Source organism: Salmo trutta, chromosome 34, assembly GCF_901001165.1.
Source record: "Salmo trutta chromosome 34, fSalTru1.1, whole genome shotgun sequence".
Lineage (NCBI taxonomy): Eukaryota > Metazoa > Chordata > Actinopteri > Salmoniformes > Salmonidae > Salmo > Salmo trutta.
Window position 1 is genome coordinate 25157500 of NC_042990.1, and position 19867 is coordinate 25177366.

General features: G+C 42.6%; 1 protein-coding gene, 2 long non-coding RNA genes and 1 other non-coding gene across 4 annotated transcripts; 2 read left to right on the plus strand and 2 right to left on the minus strand.

The window, feature by feature from the left end:
- Positions 1 to 887: 887 nt before the first annotated feature.
- Positions 888 to 2867, plus strand: LOC115173901 (uncharacterized). Its single transcript, XR_003871692.1, has 2 exons — positions 888 to 2109; positions 2504 to 2867. It is a non-coding gene; the product is annotated as an uncharacterized LOC115173901 (long non-coding RNA).
- A 2354-nt stretch (positions 2868 to 5221) lies between these two features.
- Positions 5222 to 8028, minus strand: LOC115173902 (uncharacterized). The gene is made up of 2 exons (XM_029732400.1): positions 7466 to 8028; positions 5222 to 6576 (listed from the first exon to the last, which is right to left on the minus strand). Exons 1-2 carry the CDS (start codon positions 7818 to 7820, stop codon positions 5879 to 5881), a joined length of 1053 nt encoding a protein of 350 aa, XP_029588260.1. The 5' UTR covers positions 7821 to 8028; the 3' UTR covers positions 5222 to 5878.
- Positions 7006 to 7080, plus strand: trnaa-ugc (transfer RNA alanine (anticodon UGC)). The gene has a single exon. It is a non-coding gene; the product is annotated as a tRNA-Ala (tRNA).
- An 8181-nt stretch (positions 8029 to 16209) lies between the features above and the next one.
- LOC115173903 (uncharacterized) lies at positions 16210 to 19255 on the minus strand. Its single transcript, XR_003871693.1, has 3 exons — positions 19118 to 19255; positions 16502 to 16641; positions 16210 to 16382 (listed from the first exon to the last, which is right to left on the minus strand). It is a non-coding gene; the product is annotated as an uncharacterized LOC115173903 (long non-coding RNA).
- Positions 19256 to 19867: the final 612 nt, after the last annotated feature.

Sequence of the window (19867 nt, forward strand, 5' to 3'; positions counted from 1 at the left end):
CTGGATAAGTGCCTTGCTCAAGAGCATATAGAAAAGTTCCCTTTACAACTCATTGTAAAACCCATGTAATGGACAGAGCAGTAAAGATGGATACAGTATGTTGAAAATGGAATGAAGTAGTAGTCATTCACCGAGTTAATCAACCTCAGGCTCCTCTCCAGTCGTTAGTCATGTTGCTGAGGTTTAAGCTGTCTTCTGTTTCTCTGTTAGATTATAAAACAGTACCAGCCCAATCAGTAGGGGTTTCTATTGCATCAACAGTGTGATTCAAAGCGAAGTGATTCTTGAATGTGTAGGCCAATATGGACAGCATTCATTTTCTCTTTGTTTTGATCAGGACCAAAAAGTGTAGGACAAATCACACACAACCATCAGACAAAAAACTAAATCTGCACAACTTTTTACAAAATGCATTGTATTGGTCATTGTATACATTTTAGACCTAGCCTTAGACTCACCATAATACCCTTTGGCAATGTAGTATGTTGCAATTACTTCAGCAATGAAAATTCCAATAATGAAGAGAGTTTTAGGTGATACTGCCAGCAGACCGATTCTCAAGCCCCAGGCAGACAAGCCCCAGGCAGACAATCCCCTACTGTTGAAATTAAGGGAAATGTCCATTAATAATTTTCAATGATAAGCTCACCATTTGACATTCATTTTGACAGGATCACAGTTTTTTTTGTCAGTAACAGCCCGGTACTATAAATAGACCCATGTTTTATGCCCTCAGATTTTCCTTGAAGCCCAAACAAACGGAATACATCGCTCGGTCGTTTCCATGGCAACCCTGTAAAGCGTGAGGGTTGGCTTCTGTCTGTCTCAGTTTACGCTTCAAACACACCGACTGCGTCATTGCATCACTGCTGCATAACATTTTGCGTAGCTAGGCAACAATACTGATGCAGGTATCTTTTGCAGATGGTCGCATGCGGTTGGACACATGGAGAGAATCATTTTCGCAGTATACTCAAAACCGTGTCTTTTTGACACAACTGCTGACAGCTACAGGGACATAAACACAAAAAATGCTGCTTGGAGACAAGTGTCCACGATAGTAGGATTGCCAGGTCAGTTTAGTAGTGAGCTTGTGCTAGATGTGGCTAGTTAACGTGAGCTAGCTAGCTAACCTTGCTTGCTAACCTAGCCAATGAGGTGTGTGAAAGAAAGTCATATACATTATGCTAGTTCCTACCCCTGATAACTTTACCAAATAATCATGTTTGAAAGAGTGCGAGTGTGTATGTCAGATAAATAGTAATAGAAATGGTAGATACTACTGTACCCCTGATAATTTGGTCAGATAACCGTGTGTGTGTACAGTAGGTGAGATGTCCATGATAGCTATCTAATAACTATAGTTATGCTAGGTAATGGTTTGGCTTATCATGTTCATGTCTGTGTAGAAGAAGACTGTAGGAGGAAGTGGAGAGGACTCAGGGACAGGTATCAGAGAGAGAGAAGGGCAGAGAAAGAGAAGAAGAGGTCTGGGTCAGCAGCTTCAGGCCAGCAGCCTTGGCGCTTCTGCTACGTTCTTTCTTTTCTGGATCCATTTATTGTGCCTATTGCAACGAGTGGCAATTTTACAGCCAGACCCTCTACTACGTCATCCACAAGTGTTGTCCCCACCGGTGCATCAAGACCCTCTACTACGTCTACGTCATCCACGAGTATGACCACCACCGGTGCAGCCATGGAAGACAGTGCGGCAGCGATGAAGACGATGAAATGGAGGAAGCACCTCTGGATCTCGGACCACCTGAGATTATTATGAACCCCACAGAAGTGACCACTGAGGACCTCGTTGAACAGGATGTGGCCGTGGAGACAAACGAGGAGAGAAACACAGAGAGAGAAACGAAGAGGAACGTCGTCACACCAGGCGTCATCGGAGGTACCAGCCCCCAGAGCCACTCAACTCATTTCAGCAGAGGCTCCTCCAAGCCGTCGAGAGGGATGCAGCCCAACCTGATGCTCACAGGAAGGAGGATGAAGAGACCCTCTTTGCCATGGGCCTGGTGCCAACCCTGAAGAGGCTGCCTCAGCAAAGAAAAGCAGCAGTCAAGGTTAAAATGTATCAGCTGCTTTTCGATGCCGAGTTCAAAGGTACGTTTTTTTTCTTCTCCACATCACAGGTAGTGTCATAAGTGTTGCGACAGTGAAGTAAAGTAGGTCATTCTTTACAGTATACTCATGTAGGCTAATTGGTATTTCAGATCAAAGTATTAATATGAGTCAAATGTACAGCTGTTGTTTCTGGGTTAGAAAATATCCCAAAACAACAGTTTACTGTCTAAATATTTGCCTGTCATATTCATCTTTATCTCTGAAATACAAATTCCATGAGTAAACAGCAAGTATTACCAACTTTACTGCACTGTTCCAATATTTATGCCTCTAACTACACTATACAAGCAGTATTTAGTTAACATAAATCTCACCTTTTATGGTGTTCTATTATGTAAAGCTTGTATGTGTTGTTTTTCCTCTTCCCTTCCAGAGATGGAGTCCATTTAGCCGACCAGCTCACAGGAAGGACAGGAAGAGGAGAGGAGTTGTCTGGTTGTTGTTTTTCTCTTCCCTTCCAGAGATGGAGTCCATTTAGCCGACCAGCTCACAGGAAGGACAGGAAGAGGAGGAATCGTCTGGTTGTTGTTTTGACCGCCCTCATTGTACCTTTCTTTTCACACACGTCCGTTCCGTTTATATTCAGTCAATTCATAAAGTAATTTGTTTCTAAAGTCTTAGGATAGCATTCATTATTAGTGTTACATAGATTTCTGAATTGACAGAATTGAAACTCATACACCGGAGAATTCACAGATGCTCTTGTTGGTCTCTTACGAGACTAAAGGTCAATATATTTCTTTCATTTAAAACCACTTGAAAACCAGGGTGTTGAAACTTTTCGTGAAGTTATTTTCCATCGACTGGTCCAAGACGTCCAGGGGCCATTTGTTTGTTTAGCTGTGTTATGGCTACACATTATTTTCTTTTTTTCAGAGACACACATACCTACCTCTCCTCCACTCCTCTCTGTACCTCAGATCTCCAGTGCCCTGCCCTCTCTCTCTTTATGGCCATGTCTGAAGTTCCCCTACTACGTCTAGACTTTATGAGTAGTCCCTGTATCTGTCTGTAGTTCCTCTACTACGTCTAGGCTTTATGAGTAGTCCCTGTATCTGTCTGAAGTTCCCCTACTACGTCTAGGCTTTATGAGTAGTCCCTGTATCTGTCTGCAGTTCCCCTACTACGTCTAGGCTTTATGAGTAGTCCCTGTATCTGTCTGCAGTTCCTCTACTACGTCTAGGCTTTATGAGTAGTCCCTGTATCTGTCTGTAGTTCCTCTACTACGTCTAGGCTTTATGAGTAGTCCCTGTATCTGTCTGAAGTTCCCCTACTACGTCTAGGCTTTATGAGTAGTCCCTGTATCTGTCTGCAGTTCCTCTACTACGTCTAGGCTTTATGAGTAGTCCCTGTATCTGTCTGCAGTTCCCCTACTACGTCTAGGCTTTATGAGTAGTCCCTGTATCTGTCTGGAGTTCCCCTACTACGTCTAGGCTTTATGAGTAGTCCCTGTATCTGTCTGCAGTTCCCCTACTATGTCTAGGCTTTATGAGTAGTCCCTGTATCTGTCTGCAGTTCCCCTACTACGTCTAGGCTTTATGAGTAGTCCCTGTATCTGTCTGGAGTTCCTCTACTACGTCTAGGCTTTATGAGTAGTCCCTGTATGTGTCTGAAGTTCCCCTACTACGTCTAGGCTTTATGAGTAGTCCCTGTATCTGTCTGGAGTTCCTCTACTACGTCTAGGCTTTATGAGTAGTCCCTGTATCTGTCTGCAGTTCCCCTACTACGTCTAGGCTTTATGAGTAGTCCCTGTATCTGTCTGCAGTTCCCCTACTACGTCTAGGCTTTATGAGTAGTCCCTGTATCTTTCTGGAGTTCCTCTACTACGTCTAGACTTTGAGTAGTCCCTGTATCTGTCTGCAGTTCCCCTACTACGTCTAGGCTTTATGAGTAGTCCCTGTATCTGTCTGCAGTTCCCCTACTACGTCTAGGCTTTATGAGTAGTCCCTGTATCTGTCTGGAGTTCCTCTACTACGTCTAGGCTTTATGAGTAGTCCCTGTATCTGTCTGCAGTTCCCCTACTACGTCTAGGCTTTATGAGTAGTCCCTGTATCTGTCTGCAGTTCCCCTACTACGTCTAGGCTTTATGAGTAGTCCCTGTGTCTGTCTGCAGTTCCTCTACTACGTCTAGGCTTTATGAGTAGTCCCTGTATCTGTCTGCAGTTCCCCTACTACGTCTAGGCTTTATGAGTAGTCCCTGTATCTGTCTGGAGTTCCTCTACTACGTCTAGGCTTTATGAGTAGTCCCTGTATCTGTCTGGAGTTCCTCTACTACGTCTAGGCTTTATGAGTAGTCCCTGTATCTGTCTGCAGTTCCCCTAATACGTCTAGGCTTTATGAGTAGTCCCTGTATCTGTCTGCAGTTCCCCTAATACGTCTAGGCTTTATGAGTAGTCCCTGTATCTGTCTGCAGTTCCCCTACTACGTCTAGGCTTTATGAGTAGTCCCTGTATCTGTCTGTAGTTCCTCTACTACGTCTAGGCTTTATGAGTAGTGCCTGTATCTGTCTGCAGTTCCTCTACTACGTCTAGGCTTTATGAGTAGTCCCTGTATCTGTCTGCAGTTCCCCTACTACGTCTAGGCTTTATGAGTAGTCCCTGTATCTGTCTGCAGTTCCCCTACTACGTCTAGGCTTTATGAGTAGTCCCTGTATCTGTCTGCAGTTCCCCTACTACGTCTAGGCTTTATGAGTAGTCCCTGTATCTGTCTGCAGTTCCTCTACTACGTCTAGGCTTTATGAGTAGTCCCTGTATCTGTCTGCAGTTCCCCTACTACGTCTAGGCTTTATGAGTAGTCCCTGTATCTGTCTGCAGTTCCTCTACTACGTCTAGGCTTTATGAGTAGTCCCTGTATCTGTCTGTAGTTCCCCTACTACATCTAGGCTTTATGAGTAGTCCCTGTATCTGTCTGCAGTTGTGCCAAAAAATACATGCTCTTGTTCTCTTACAGATTACAGGCTACAAATTCATTTTTTAAAAATGTTTACACGCACACACACCTCTTTCAATAGTTGTATTCTTTAAAAAAAAAATACAAACACACATACCTGTCGTGTTCTTTCCTGTACTTGAATACTTATTAAATTATACTGTTTTCATAGTCAGTTGTTTTTTAATATCTCATTTAGACTTAATCTTCTCATTTCTTCCCTACACCTTCGCAGATCTAAGACAAGATGAAAGTAAAAACACATTCTCTTCCTAATTCGTTTTTTTCCCACCTGTGTTTTGTCAGGCCAGTGAACATGGTGGTAAACTGTACTATTTGTATGGACCCTAGGTTACCCTTTCCCATTGTTATCATACTAACTGTATGTCGTATAACCTTAATTAGTGCTCCTGCTCACCTGATGTACCATGCCAGGTGTGTATAATACTGATGTTAATGAGAGGGAAGGGGTTAAGGTGTGGTCTTTACTCCCAAATGTCACTTAAATATAGCTTCCAAATGAAGAGAGACAAGGAGACACAAAGTAATCTGGGGTAAAAATGCAATTTTATGGACAATGGTGGATGGTTCTTAAAATAACCTTTGTGTTATTGGGCTCTTCAAAGAGCTGTTTCACTCCATGGCATACTGCCATGGGACTTCACCTGCTGGCGATGAGAAGTAGGTGGTCAGCTTCTCCCTCACCTGGAGTGTCTGTCTAGGGGCATTGTTGGCACCTGCCCTGGTGACATCAGGAAGGTGACCATTTGGCGTGCCCATCTCCATCCGGAGCGGCTCCTGGAATGACCTCCGCAGGTAGTTATAGAGAACACGTGGCCTTCATGCAGGCATCGACATTTGAGGGGCTGAGACCAAGCATTCTCCGATACATTCTGCACCGGGCTGCCAGAATCCAAAAGGCGCATTCAACAACTAACCTTGCCCTGGACAGTCGTTTGTTAAAGATCCTTACAGGCTTTGGCAATGGCAGCTGGCGTCCAGCGTAGGGCCTCATGAGGTTGGGTCTTAAAGGGAAGGCCTCATCGCCGACGAAGACGTGGGGAACAGGTCCCAGGTCTTCAGCTCCAGGGAGTGGTGCAGGTGGTGGAATCTCCAGGGTGGCATCCTGAAGTGCCTGGCCGAAGGCAGAGTTCCGGAGGGTCCCGCCATCACTTCCCTTGCCGTGAGCACCAACATCGACAACACAGAAACAGTAGATGGCATCTACTACAGCCAAGAGTACAACTGAATATGTACCCTTGTAGTTGTAGAATTGCGAACCTGAGCACGGTGGAGCCTGAATTACTACGTTTCCCGTCAATGGAGCCAAGACAGTTGGGGAAATTCCACCTCTCCAGGAACTCGGCAGCGATGGCCCTCCAGTCTTCCTCCTTGGCGACACTAACCAGACCGTCCCAAATGGCTTGCGCCACAGAGGGGACAATGCCTGCCACCGTGGACCGTCCAACTCGGAAGCTGAATCCAATGGTCCTGTAGGAGTCCCCTGTCGCCAAGAATCTGAAATATAATTGAAAATAATGATCAATATTGTGTGTAACTTGAATTCCACCCACATATTCTATCTACTCATATATCTACCTCATTACTGTTTATTATGCTCTACTAATTATATTGTAATACTCATCAACCATCATTAACAATGCCTTGAAACAGTACAATTCAGTCTATGACTATATCATTAAACTGTAGCCCAGGCCAACTCTACTCTTAGAAAGAATGGTACTATCTACTTAAAAGGGTTCTCCGGCTGTCCCCATAGGAGATCCCTTTTTGGTTCCAAGTAGAACCCTATTGGGTTCCATGTATAACATTTTCCCCAAAGGGAAAGGGTTATACCTGGAACCAAAAATGGTTATCCTATGGGGAAAGCAGAAGGACACTTTTGGAACCTTTTTCTCTAAGAGTGTATGTGAGTCCAATAAGAAGGCCTCCCTGTGGCTCAGTTGGTAGAGCATGGTGTTTGCAACGCCAGGGTTGTGGGTTCGATTCCCACGGGGGGCCAGTACGAGGGGGGAAAAAAATGTATGAAATGAATTGAAATGTATGCATTCACTACTGTAAGTCGCTCTGGATAAGAGCGTCTGCTAAATGACTAAAATGTAATGAATGACTACAACAATGGGTCCTGGAGAAGACTGGCCTACCTTCATCAGAGCAGAAGGCACCCCAATTTTCTTTTCATTTGGTAACATTGCATAATTAAAAAAGGATTATAAACCAACTTTGGGAAAAGTTATAGTCCTAATGAACATTCTGTAAAAGTACATTAATGTCAAATAGGGACTATTAACTAGAGAGCCCTTTAGGTTGCACATAAAAACAATGTATCAAATATCAATCAATTATGGTATCAAAGGCTTTCAAAATGTACTAGAATGTAGTTTACCGGAGACAAATCGCCAGGCGTTCAACTGGGCTGATGGACTCCAGGTAGTTTGTATCCATCCGGGTGATCCTGGCTCCAACCATCTGGAGCAGGTGATCGAACTGGCTTCGGTCCAGACGAAAGTAACTTCGGAATTCCTCTCCAAAACAGTCGAAGCTCTTGAATGAGACGGTGGAACTCCCCTGCCTGCTTTCGGGACTTTAACCATCTCTGGACCCACAAAGACCTGCGCTTTCGGCGGGGCTGGTCCCGGCTCAACAGCGCGATCAAGACCACCTTCCTCAACGTTGGTCTCATTGTTGAAAGAGCCGACTCTGCTATCTTGACTATTATGCATTTCGCTCCAAAGCTGCATTTTGGAGGGAAATTATATTATAGGCTCTCACAATTAATTTGTGGATGTCATCGAATAAATAATATACTTGGCAGATAAATGAATAAAACATGTAAAGAAATTCTCCAGTCAAACTGTTTTTATTATGTAATCCCACATTTATTTTTACTGAATATGTGTGCAACAAAAATTCAACATTCACATTTTGCTACTTTCTGTCAAGTCTACGCATACAATTTGATGCATATGTCGAACATATGCACCACACAGAACGCAGTGTAACTGCCTCTGCAACGCAATGCTGCAAGGCAAACGCTGCGTTCCATTGGAAATGAATGTACGTCGGACAGTCGGTGTGTTCGAAGCGTTAGTCGATAGAGAGTAATACAGTAGAGTGGTTATTCATTGAGTTTCATAACATGGCTTGGTCTAAATTCGGTCCCTCAAATTATGGGTACATAAGACTGGCCCTGTCTCTCAGGTAGGTGTGTGTGTGAGTGAGAGAGAAAGCGAGATGTCTCCTGATCCTCTCTAACAGGCATAGCATATTTGTGGTGCATTGGAATGACAGCAGAATGACTGGTCAGGCTAGACTTCTCAGACAGGTAGCTATACACTTCCTAACTAGTGATTAGGGGGGGTCGATTATTGTTTTGGGATGATATTTGGCTCAAACTATCTGCATTAGCGAGCGCTTCCATTTTCTTTGTAAATAGTGAGCCAACGTGTTTTCTCGTGCTCTCTCATCTCTCTGCAGCTGACATAGTGAGCAATATGTTTGGAACATCAAATCGCAGTATCAAATCGCAATACATGTCGTATCTGCTCCTAAGTATTGTGATAATATTGTATCGTGAGGTCCCTGGAAAATCCCAGCCCTATTTCTGACCCAGACTCAACAGCCTTGGTTTCTCTAATGACTGCCTAGCCTGGTTCACTAACTACTTCTCGGAGTTCAGTGTGTCAAATCGGAGGGCCTGTTGTCCAAACCTCTGGCAGTCTATGGGGGTGCCACAGGGTTAAATTCTCGGGCCGACTCTTCTCTGTATATATCAATGATATCGCTCTTGCTGCGGGTGATTCTTTGATCCAGCTCTACGCAGACGACACCATTCTGTATAAATCTGGCCCTTCTTTGGACACTGTTTTAACAAACCTCCAAACAAGCTTCAATGCCATACAACACTCCTTCCGTGGCCTCCAACTGCTCTAAAATGCTAGTAAAACAAAATGCATGCTCTTCAACCGATTGCTGCCCGCGTTCGCCCGCCCGACTAGCATCACTACTCTGGATGGTTCTGACTTATATGTGGACAACTATAAATACCTAGGTGTCTGGCTAGACTGTAAACTCTCCTTGCAGACTCACATTAAGCATCTCCAATCCAAAGTTAAATCTAGAATTGGCTTCCTATTTCGCAACAAAGCCTCATAAAACTGACTATCCTACCGATCCTTGACTTCGGCGATGTCATTTACAAAATAGCCTTCAATACTCTACTCAGCAAACTGGATGCAGTCTATCACAGTGAAATCTGTTTTGTCACCAAAGCCCCATATACTACCCACCACTGCGACCTGTATGCTTTCGTTGGCTGGTCCTCGCTACATATTCGTCACCAAACTTTGCTAGGTAAAGCTCCGCCTTAGTTCAGCTCACTGGTCACCATAGCAACACCCACCCGTAGCACGCTTTCCAGCAGGTATATTTCACTGGTCATCCCCAAAGCCAACATCGCCTTTCCTTCCAGTTCTCTGCTGCCAATGACTGGAACGAATTGCAAAAATCACTCAAGTTGGAGACATATCTCTCTCTCTAACTTTAAGCGTCAGCTGTCAGAGCAGCTTACCGATCGCTGCAGCTGTACACAGCCCAACTGTAAATAGCCCAACCAACTACCTACCTACCTACCTCATCCCCAAATTTGTTTTTGTTTTTCTGCTCTTTTGCACACCAGAGCAGTAGCCGATTTGCTGCTGGAGAGTTAGTCACTGATCCTACATCAGTGCCAAGGGCAGCACTAATATCTATACAGTGTCACCTCAGGTAGATTCTCCAAGCGTTCCAGAATCCAAGACATTGGATGTACAGAACTGACACGTCTACACTACAACACTTGACTGGTTTGCTCTGTTCATTTTATTTCTATCTGAAGCGTTTCGGGATAGCATGCCGAATGAACACTCCCTTCCCCATCGTAATCAGGGAGATTGCTGTGTAAATGGAAATGTCCTTGTATGGCCCTGAGCTACCTGGCTGACTGGTTTTGCATAGCAGGGATGCCTTTGCCCTGTCAACTCTGTGACGTGCCAGAAGAAACACTATGGGGATTTACTAAGCTTTTTTTATTGTATTTTTGTGAAAGCATCAGCATCTTGAAGTGTTCAGTGTTTCTCGTGACAGTATGTAGCTTTGACCCTGTCATAACTTCAACCAGGTCATTTTACAAGGTGTAATAGCTTTAAAACCTCTTACATCTAGACGTTCCGCTAGTGGAACTCCGCTCCAATATCCAATGATAGGGCGTGGCGCGAATTACAAATTCCTCAAATCCGAATACTTCCATTTTTCAAACATATGACTATTTTACACCATTTTAAAGACAAGACTCTCCTTTATCTAACCACAATGTCGGATTTCAAAAAGGCTTTACAACGAAAGCAAAACATTAGATTATGTCAGGAGAGTATCCAGCCAGAAATAATCAGACACCCATTTTTCAAGCTAGCATATAATGTCACAAAAACCAAAACCACAGCTAAATGCAGCACTAACCTTTGATGATCTTCATCAGATGACAGTCCTAGGACATTATGTTATACAATACATGCGTGTTTTGTCCAATCAAGTTCATATTTATATCAAAAAACAGCTTTTTACATTAGCATGTGATGTTCAGAACTAGCATACCCACCGAAAACTTCCGGTGAATTTACTAAATTACTCACGATAAACGTTCACAAAAAACATAATTATTTTAAGAATTATAGATACAGAACTCCTTTATGCAATCGCGGTGTCCGATTTTAAAATAGCTTTTTGGTGAAAGCACATTTTGCAATATTCTGAGTAGATAGCCCGGCCATCACAGGCTAGCTATTTTGACACCCACCAAGTTTGGTACTCACCAAACTCAGATTTACTATAAGAAAAATTGGATTACCTTTGCTGTTCTTCGTCAGAATGCACTCCCAGGACTTCTACTTCAACAACAAATGTTGGTTTGGTTCCAAATAATCCATAGTTATATCCAAATAGCGGCGTTTTGTTCGTGCGTTCAAGACACTATCCGAAGGGTGACGCGCCGGCGCATATCGTGACAAAAAATGTCAAAATATTCCATTACCGTACTTCGAAGCATGTCAAACGCTGTTTAAAATCTATTTTTATGCGATTTTTCTCGTAAAATAGCGATAATATTCCGACCGGGAGACGTCGTGTTCGTTCAAAGACTGAAAATGTAAAATGGACTCTTCACGTGCACCCGTCTCATTGTTCTCAGATCGACCACTATCCAAATGCGCTACTGTTTTTCAGCCAGAGACTGCAGAGTCATCATTCAACGTACTGGCGCCTTCTGAGAGCCTATGGGAGCCTTAGAAAGTGTCACGTTACAGCAGAGATCCTCTGTTTTCAATGAAGAGGCTAAAGAAGGCCAAGAAATGGTCAGAGAGGGCACTTCCTGTTTGGAATCTTCTCAGGTTTTGGCCTGCCATATGAGTTCTGTTATACTCACAGACACCATTCAAACAGTTTTGGAAACTTTAGGGTGTTTTCTATCCAAATCAAACAATTATATGCATATTCTAGTTTCTGGGCAGGAGTAATAAACAGATTAAATCGGGTACGTTTTTTATCCGGCCCCCTATCCATAACAGGTTAATCGTTGACTTGGTTACATAAGACAAGGCCACCCTAGAACTTCCAGTGCCGAACCAGACACGCCTCAAGGAGTGTACAGTTCTCAGCAAACAGCTGAGGTAAATAAGTTGTTATTTTCTGTTGTCAAGGTTCTGTAGAGCACAATGAAGACTGTGCTCTGGAATCTAGGTCTACCTGTTACTATTAGCGACCTTTTGTGTTGAGGTATTCAACCCAGTTCTACTGCAATTAACTAGCCTGGAAATCCATACGGTTTCACTTCATTTTCTTTTCGGTTTCTGTTCACTAATAAGTGTGGAGTGGTATTTGTGTGGTAAATGTGGTACAGTGTTTTGATGTTCCTCTTCCTCCCAGTCTCACCCTCACTCTGTCTAACTCAGTGTTTATTCAGTATCTATGGAACCTGTTGGAGGGTAAAAATACTGCTGGATACAGTTCAGTGAATTTGGAGAAGGGTTTCACTTTTTTCTGTGTAGAAGGTGTGTACACTGACACAGCTTTTTAATGGGAAGTGTTGTGATAGTGTTTCTGTTCAGCAGGCCTAAAGCAGTTTCAAGGTATTCTGCCATAGTAAAGGGTATCCATGCAGTGTAAGAATCTATTCTGATATATCTAATCTCAGTGGTTACCTCGCAAATGGCACCCTAATCTATCTAGAGAGAAATTGCATGACTGTGTGCTCGATTTTATACACCTGTCAGCAACGGGTGTGGCTGAAATAGCCAAATCCACTAATTTGAAGGGATGGCCACATACTTTTGTGCATGTATAGTGTGTATATCTAGTGCACAACTCAAAAGTAGTACACTAAATAGGAATTAGGGTACCATTTGGGACATTGGGTGTTGGAGGTATTATAGTGTTTGGTCTTGGACGGGGAACATTCCTACTGTTGAGTCATGTCCTAAGCATGGCTCTGACTCTTGAGAGAGGCCTAGGGACCTGCTGTTTTTCGACTCTCTCTCTTCACCGCACCTGCTGTCTCTAACTCTGAGTGATCGGCTTTGAAAAGCCAACTGACATTTACTCCTGAGGTGCTGACCTGTTGCACCCTCTACAACCACTGTGATTATTATTATTTGACCCTGCTGGTCATCTATGAACGTTTGAACATCTTGGCCATGTACTGTTATAATCTCCTCCTCTCAGAGCCTGGTTCCTACCTTTTCTAGGGAGTTTTTCTTAGCCACCGTGATTCTACATCTGCATTGCTTGCTGTTTGGGGTTTTAGGCTGGGTTTCTGTATAGCAACTTGTGACATCGGCTGATGTTAAAAGGGCTTTATAAATACATTTAATTGATCGATAGGGGAACCAGACAGTATACACACACACACAGAACACTCTATAGAGCTTTTGGAGGAACTAGACAGCATGTTGGGGAAAAGTCCTGCTGCATACACAGACACAAATGCATTCATTCACACATGCATCTACCCCATAGGCACTCAAACAGAACATTCCATAGTATTCACTCTATAGCAATGGTTCTCTACTCCGGTCCTCCAGTAACCTCAACAGTACATATTATTTGGGGGCCCCAGACGAGCACACCTGATTCTACTTGTCAACTGGTTGATTGTTTGATCGATAGACTGAGTAGTTGAGCAGTAGCATATGTGGCTCAGTTGGTAGAGCATGGCACTTGCAACGCCAGGGTTGTGGGTTCGATTCCTACAGGGGACCAGTACAAAAAGAAGTATGAAAATGTATGAACTCACTATTGTACGTCGCTCTGGATATGAGTTCTGCTAAATTATTATTTTTATATACAGTGCCTTCGGAAAGTATTCAGACCTCTTGACTTTTTCCACATTTTGTTACGTTACAGCCTTATTCTAAAAAGGATTAAATGTTTTTTCTCCCCTCAATCTACACACAATACCCCACAATGACAAAGCAAAAACTGTTTTTTTGAAATTGTTGCTAATTTATTTAAAATAAAAACTATTACATTTACATATGTATTCAGACTTGACTCAGTACATTGAAGAAGCACCTTTGGCAGTGATTACAGCCTCAAGTCTTCTTTGGTATGACGCTACAAGCTTGCCACACCTGTATTTGGGGAGTTTCTCCCATTCCTCTCTGCAGATCCTCTCAAGCTCTGTCAGGTTGGATGGGGAGCGTCACTGCACAGCTATTTTCAGGTCTCTCCTGTTTGATTGGGTTCAAGTCCGGGCTCTGGCTTGGCCACTCAAGGACATTGAGACTAGTCCCTAAGCCCCTCCTGCATTGTCTTGGCTGTGTGCTTAGGGTTGTTGTCCTGTTGGAAGGTGAACTTTCGCTCCCAGGCTGAGGTCCTGAGCTCTCTGGAGCAGGTTTTTAAATCAAGGAACTCTGTACTGTGCTCCATTCATCTTTCCCTCGATCATGTCTAGTCTCCCAGTCCCTGCCACTGAAAAACATCCCCACAGCATGATGCTGCCACCACCATGCTTCACCGTAGGGTTCTTGCCAGGTTTCCTCCAGACTTGATGCTTGGCATTCAGGCCAAAGAGTTCAATCTTGGTTTCATCAGACCAGAGAACCTTGTTTCTCATGGTCTGAGAGTCTTTAGGTGCCTTATGGCAAACTCCAAGTGGGCTGTCATGTGCTTTTTACTGAGGAGTGGCTTCTGTCTTCACACTCTATCATAAAGGCCTGATTGGTGGAGTGCTGCAGAGACTGTTGTCCTTCTGGAAGGTTCTCCCAATTCCACAGACTCTGTCAGAGTCACCATCAGGTTCTTGGTCACCTCCCTGACCAAGGCCCTTCTCCCCCATTTGCTCAGTTTGCCTGGGTGGCCAGCTTAAGGAAGAGTCTTGATGGTTCCAAACTTCTTCCATTTAAGAATGATGGAGGCCACCATGTTCTTGGTGACCTTCAATGCTGTAGACATTTGTGCCTCGACACAATCCTGTCTCTGAGCTCTACGGACAATTCCTTCAACCTCATGGCTTGGTTTTTGCTCTGACATGCACTGTCAACTGGGGACCTTATATAATATAGACAGGTGTGTGCCTTTCCAAATCATGTCCAATCAATTGAATTTACCACAGGTGGACTCCAATCAATTGTAGAAAATCTCAAGGATGATCAACGGAAACAGGATGCACCTATGCTCAATTTCAAGTGTTGTGTTTAGATTGAGGGGGGAAAAAAGTGTTTAATACATTTTCAAATAGGGCTATAACGTAAGAAAATGTGGAACAAATAAAGGGGTTTGAATACTTTCCAAATGCACTGTATGTATTGATATTGTCCTTGTTATAAAGGATGTTCTCTCCACACAGATATGTAATCTGATGACTATACCTTGGGAGGGTCAGTCATACTTGCATACTTTCACTTTTACAACACCCAATGGTGCTCACTTACAGGATTATGATTATTTTATAGTATCACACACACAATTTTCTTAGCACTCTCTGTCCTCAGATACACACAGTCTGATTAGATAAAAGACCTATAGCCTACAACAGGCATATATTGTTATATATTAACATTAGTTCATGGAAAACGGCACATTGATAATCAGGCCTATGCAATGTATTTAGAATCAGGTCAATTCCTATAAAGCCGTGACTCTTGTCCCTCAAACAGTGCAGACTGTTCTTTGTGCTTTCTGACGTAATACAATGCAACTTGGGTCCAATCAAGAAATAAAGCAATAAACCTTCTATAGGCCTAAATGGAAAAGCTGCATTAATTCAAAAACCTGTTCTTACTCAATTTCCTCAAGTGGTAAAACAAATGTACAGTTCTAGTAGTTGGTAAGGAAGTGTGACTACTCGGCCTATAGGGTGCTTTGACTTTTACTGTGTATTTTCATGCATATATATGAAAAGTAGGCTTGTTTATACACGGGCCATCAATGACAAACATCCGGGACCTATAAAACTCTTGACACTGAGAGAATGTGTTTAGTAAAAATAATCATATAAACCAGGGATGGGCAACTGGCAGAAAGCAGTCAGGGTCTCAGTTTACTGATGAGAGTTAGAATAGTAGAATACACCATGTGCAATTTCAACATGTGGTTGTTCATCAGCAGTTTCTCTCTTGTTATGTTAGTCACTAACATGTGAGCTAGCCCATGTCAACTAAAACGTTTTAGATTGGGACGTTAGTCTAGCGGCCAGCTATCTAAACTTGTAGTAATCATGGTCAAATTACTGACCGGGGGGCCCCCATTGATTTTGTTTGTCACTCACTCAGATGTCATATTAAAAACTGCAAACATTTCTATCCACCTTATGGCAAAATGTGTAGAATTGCAGGAAATTAGCTGTCAAACTGCTAATAATAGCAGGAAATCAACTCTAAAAAAACTTCTCTCTAATGCCAAGAGGGGGGCCGCAAATTTTATTTGCTCACAAGGTGGAAGAAACAAAATTTAGCTTAGGGCCCCCAAAAGGCTAGGTTTGGCTCTTAATACATGTGTGGGTATGGAGACCCGCGAGCCACTGAGGCCTCCCATGATGAGTTCAGATTTTGTTTTTCCCCCACCCCCATAAAAGTTGCCCATCACTGATATAAACCAATATTCACATGTGAAAATCATTATTTTATTTTTGAACAAAGTTCCATGTTCTCAACACAACAACACCTTGAAACACACAAACTATGACTATCTAGCATAGTGGAGGTCTGTTGTGATGTCTGGGTCCTCCAGCAGGGGCCGGGGTCACTATGCCGCCTTCTGCTTATTCTCTTGTTCTATAACAACAGAAGCAGTACCATTTCAGACTGGGCAGAGCCATACAGAAAGAGAGTCCAACCCCTATTTTTGCCATAATCACACGTACACACACACAAATAGAAGAAGGATGACTTACTCTTCTGGCCAGTTGTGTAGACATAATAGCAGCCAGCTGTGACAGCAACTATTACCCCCAGTCCCAACAGAGCAGGCGTGGAGACTGTTGCTGTTCCCAAAGAAAAGGCATATTGACCAGCACTGATCGCGAACCAGTTCCTGGGTAGAAAGAAAACAGTCACTAACTTTTCAACACTTTCATTTACAGTTTTCTTTCAGTCAGTTTGGTGCAATTTCCACAAGCATGTGGTAGGGGAGATTGGGGTAAGTTGAGCAAAAGAGGTAAGTTGAGCCACACTTGTTTCTAGGAAACCATATACAAATTGAATAATTTAACCAAATATTTAAGAAGAGGTCATCATTTCATGGAGTCTGAAGAAAGAAACCTATGGAAAAAGTGGTAAGCAAGTTAGGTAAAAAAAAAAAAGATTTTCACCAAGACAAATTAATTTATTGCGTTAGAGGTTTCACGATGCTTGTATCTAAACCAAAGTATATCATTTTAAGATTGTTCTGTACATCATTTGGGGTCTCCATAAGCATGTATATGAGGTCCTAAACCTAGCATGAAAGTGCATCCTTGTAGCTGTGTGGGCTAATATACTCAAAATGTTTGCCTTTGAGGTAAGTTGAGCCAATGGTTGACTCAATGGCAAGTTGAGAAAATTGTATTGTTTTCTTCCCATGCGTAATGCAAGACATTAGCTCTGGGATATGTTAAACGTGTTTAATAAAGTACAAAGTGTTTGTTAGGTGTTAAGTCTGTGTTAAAAGATGCTTCAAATTATTAAAAGACAAAAAATAGACATGGTTTAAAAAAAGTAGGGGTTATAGTTATTTCTGTCTGTAATAAAGCCCTTTTGTGGGGAAAAACTAATTTGGGGCTCCCGAGTGACGCAGCGGTCTAAGGCGCTGCGGTCTAAGGCACTGCAACTCAGTGTTAGCTGCATCACTACAGACCCTGGTTAGTTTCCAAGCAGTATCACAACCCATAGGTGGCGCACATTTAGCCCAGGGTTTTCCCGTGGTAGGCCGTCATTGTAAATACACATTTTTTCTTAACTGACTTGTCTAGTTAAATAAAGGTTAAATAAATTCCCATTGAGTGGGCCTGGCTCCCAAATGACTTCCATAGATTAGGGCCTAATGAATTTATTTAAAATTGACAGATTTTCTTATATGAACTGTAACTCAGTTAAATCTTTGAAATTGTTAAATGTTGTGTTTATAATTATGCAGCTGAAAAATCAAACTCTATCCCAGGGTTAGGTTTTTATCTTACTTTTTACCTGGGCTTTGCGCCTTTCATATTTATTTTGATCCAGACAAACTCCCCAGTCACTGCTGGTGACAAGCATACCCATAACATGATGCTTCTGAAATATGAATGGGCAAACCTAGGTAAAAAGTTAGAGGAAAACTTGCCATAGTCTTCTGAAAACCTAACCGTGGGTTACAAATTCCAGGCAGCAGCTCCTGGCTGTGCAAGGAGTGTGTAGATCTTCACTAGCCACTGTAAAATTATATATTTTTACATCATAAATGTATCAATTGAGAACAATTTGGGTTGAAAGGTCAAACCAAATCATATATGGATGTGGCTGTAAATACTGCATCATCATTCTCCATCAGCCAGTGCTTCAATAGGCCAAGGCAAATTGGAAAGTGCTACCATTTGAAATGGTGCACAATGCACTGCTGAAATACCAGGGTTGTAAATTACAGTATATTCTACTCATTATCTGAATTTCATTGATACACTGTAAAAGTATAATTTTAGCTGATGTTACTGTAGCAGTTACAGTAACAAGTTGCATAGAAAAGTTGATATTGTACATGGGGCAGAAATGGCATACATAACCAAGATCAAATCAAAGTTTATTTGTCACGTGCGCCGAATACAACAGGTGTAGACCTTACAGTGAAATGCTTGCTTACAGGCGCTAACCAACAGTATACACTATACATTTTTAATGTGAATCATTATCTGGCAGGTAGCCCAGCGGTTAAGAGTATCGGGTCAGTAACTTAAAGGTTGCTGTTTCAAATCTCCAAGCCAATTAGGTGAAAAATCTGTCAATGTGCCCTTGGGCAAAGCACTTGACCCTAATTGCTCCAGCATCAATAATGGTTTATCTCTGGCTGTTACACCACTCTCCGAGGAGGATAAGCAACAACAAAAAGTCCAATTCACATGTGTATAAAACACACTTGTACATGTGTGAAATAGAATAAATGTAAGCAACCACATTATTATCTGATGTATTGGTGACTAAACAAAATGTTTTCATGGTATTTCATGAGAAACTTTGATTTTGCATTAATGACTCAGGGGTGAAAGACGTGTTCAACTCCAATGAATGCTCAATCAAAGGTTCTGAACTTCAGAAAGGGGAAATCACAAGTGTTATCAGGTAAGACTTTTGTACTAAGAGTTTAAAAAACTACCACTCAGGCTACATCTGAAAAATGATTGGAAAAAAACTGTAAACCCACTATACATATACTATCTGACTGTTCACTACTACACAAGACCTAACTGTGAATAACGCTACATCGCTGGTTCCTTTGTCACATTTCTGTTACCTTTTAGTAGTAACTGCAAATCAGAGTAGCAGAAAGAAGGTATACTCACGCTGTCAAAACCATTGTTGAGATTGTAGAGTTCGTTGCTCTCCTGACAAGTAGGTTAGAGATGACTGGGGAGAAAAATAGCAGGTTTCTGTTTGAATGTTAAATGACGAGACAGAGGCATTGATGCGAGTAACCAGTCTTGTTCAGTATATTGCAATACATCCGGGTATCTCAAGCACACCGGTAAAACACTGGAGTTGCAGTAATTAACATTTACCAACAGATGGCATCACTGTGCCATCTTACACCCATAACATCTTCCCTTTTATAAAATAGGACAGGAGCTGTCAATTCACTAACAAAACAAACCTAGTAGTAATTTCCAACATGAACAGTTTAAATATATTTTTTTCAGTTAACACATTTTGATACTGTCTTCACTTTTAACTCTGTCAACAATCCCTAATGGGAAACCTACAGATCAAGTATTTTTGGTGGCTGGGACAGATGCCTGCAGTGTGAAAAGACAGGGGGCTTGTCTGCGTGGACTGCGGGTTCCCGCACAGGCGTGTCACCTGACTGTCTAAGGGGAGTATTGATGGGCGAGGGAGCGGCCGACCTGTGATCCCCTGGCTCTTCGCCCAGTGCCTCAGGCCCCATGTGACTTGCTGGGGTTCCGTCTTTTGCTATGCGACCCCTATGACCATCAAGGTTCTGAGTAGGTGCTGGCTCAGCAATCCGAAGGTCAACCCTGTTACGACGGTACAGTGATCCATTCACTTCGACCAAGTAGGAGCGTGGTGCCACTTTC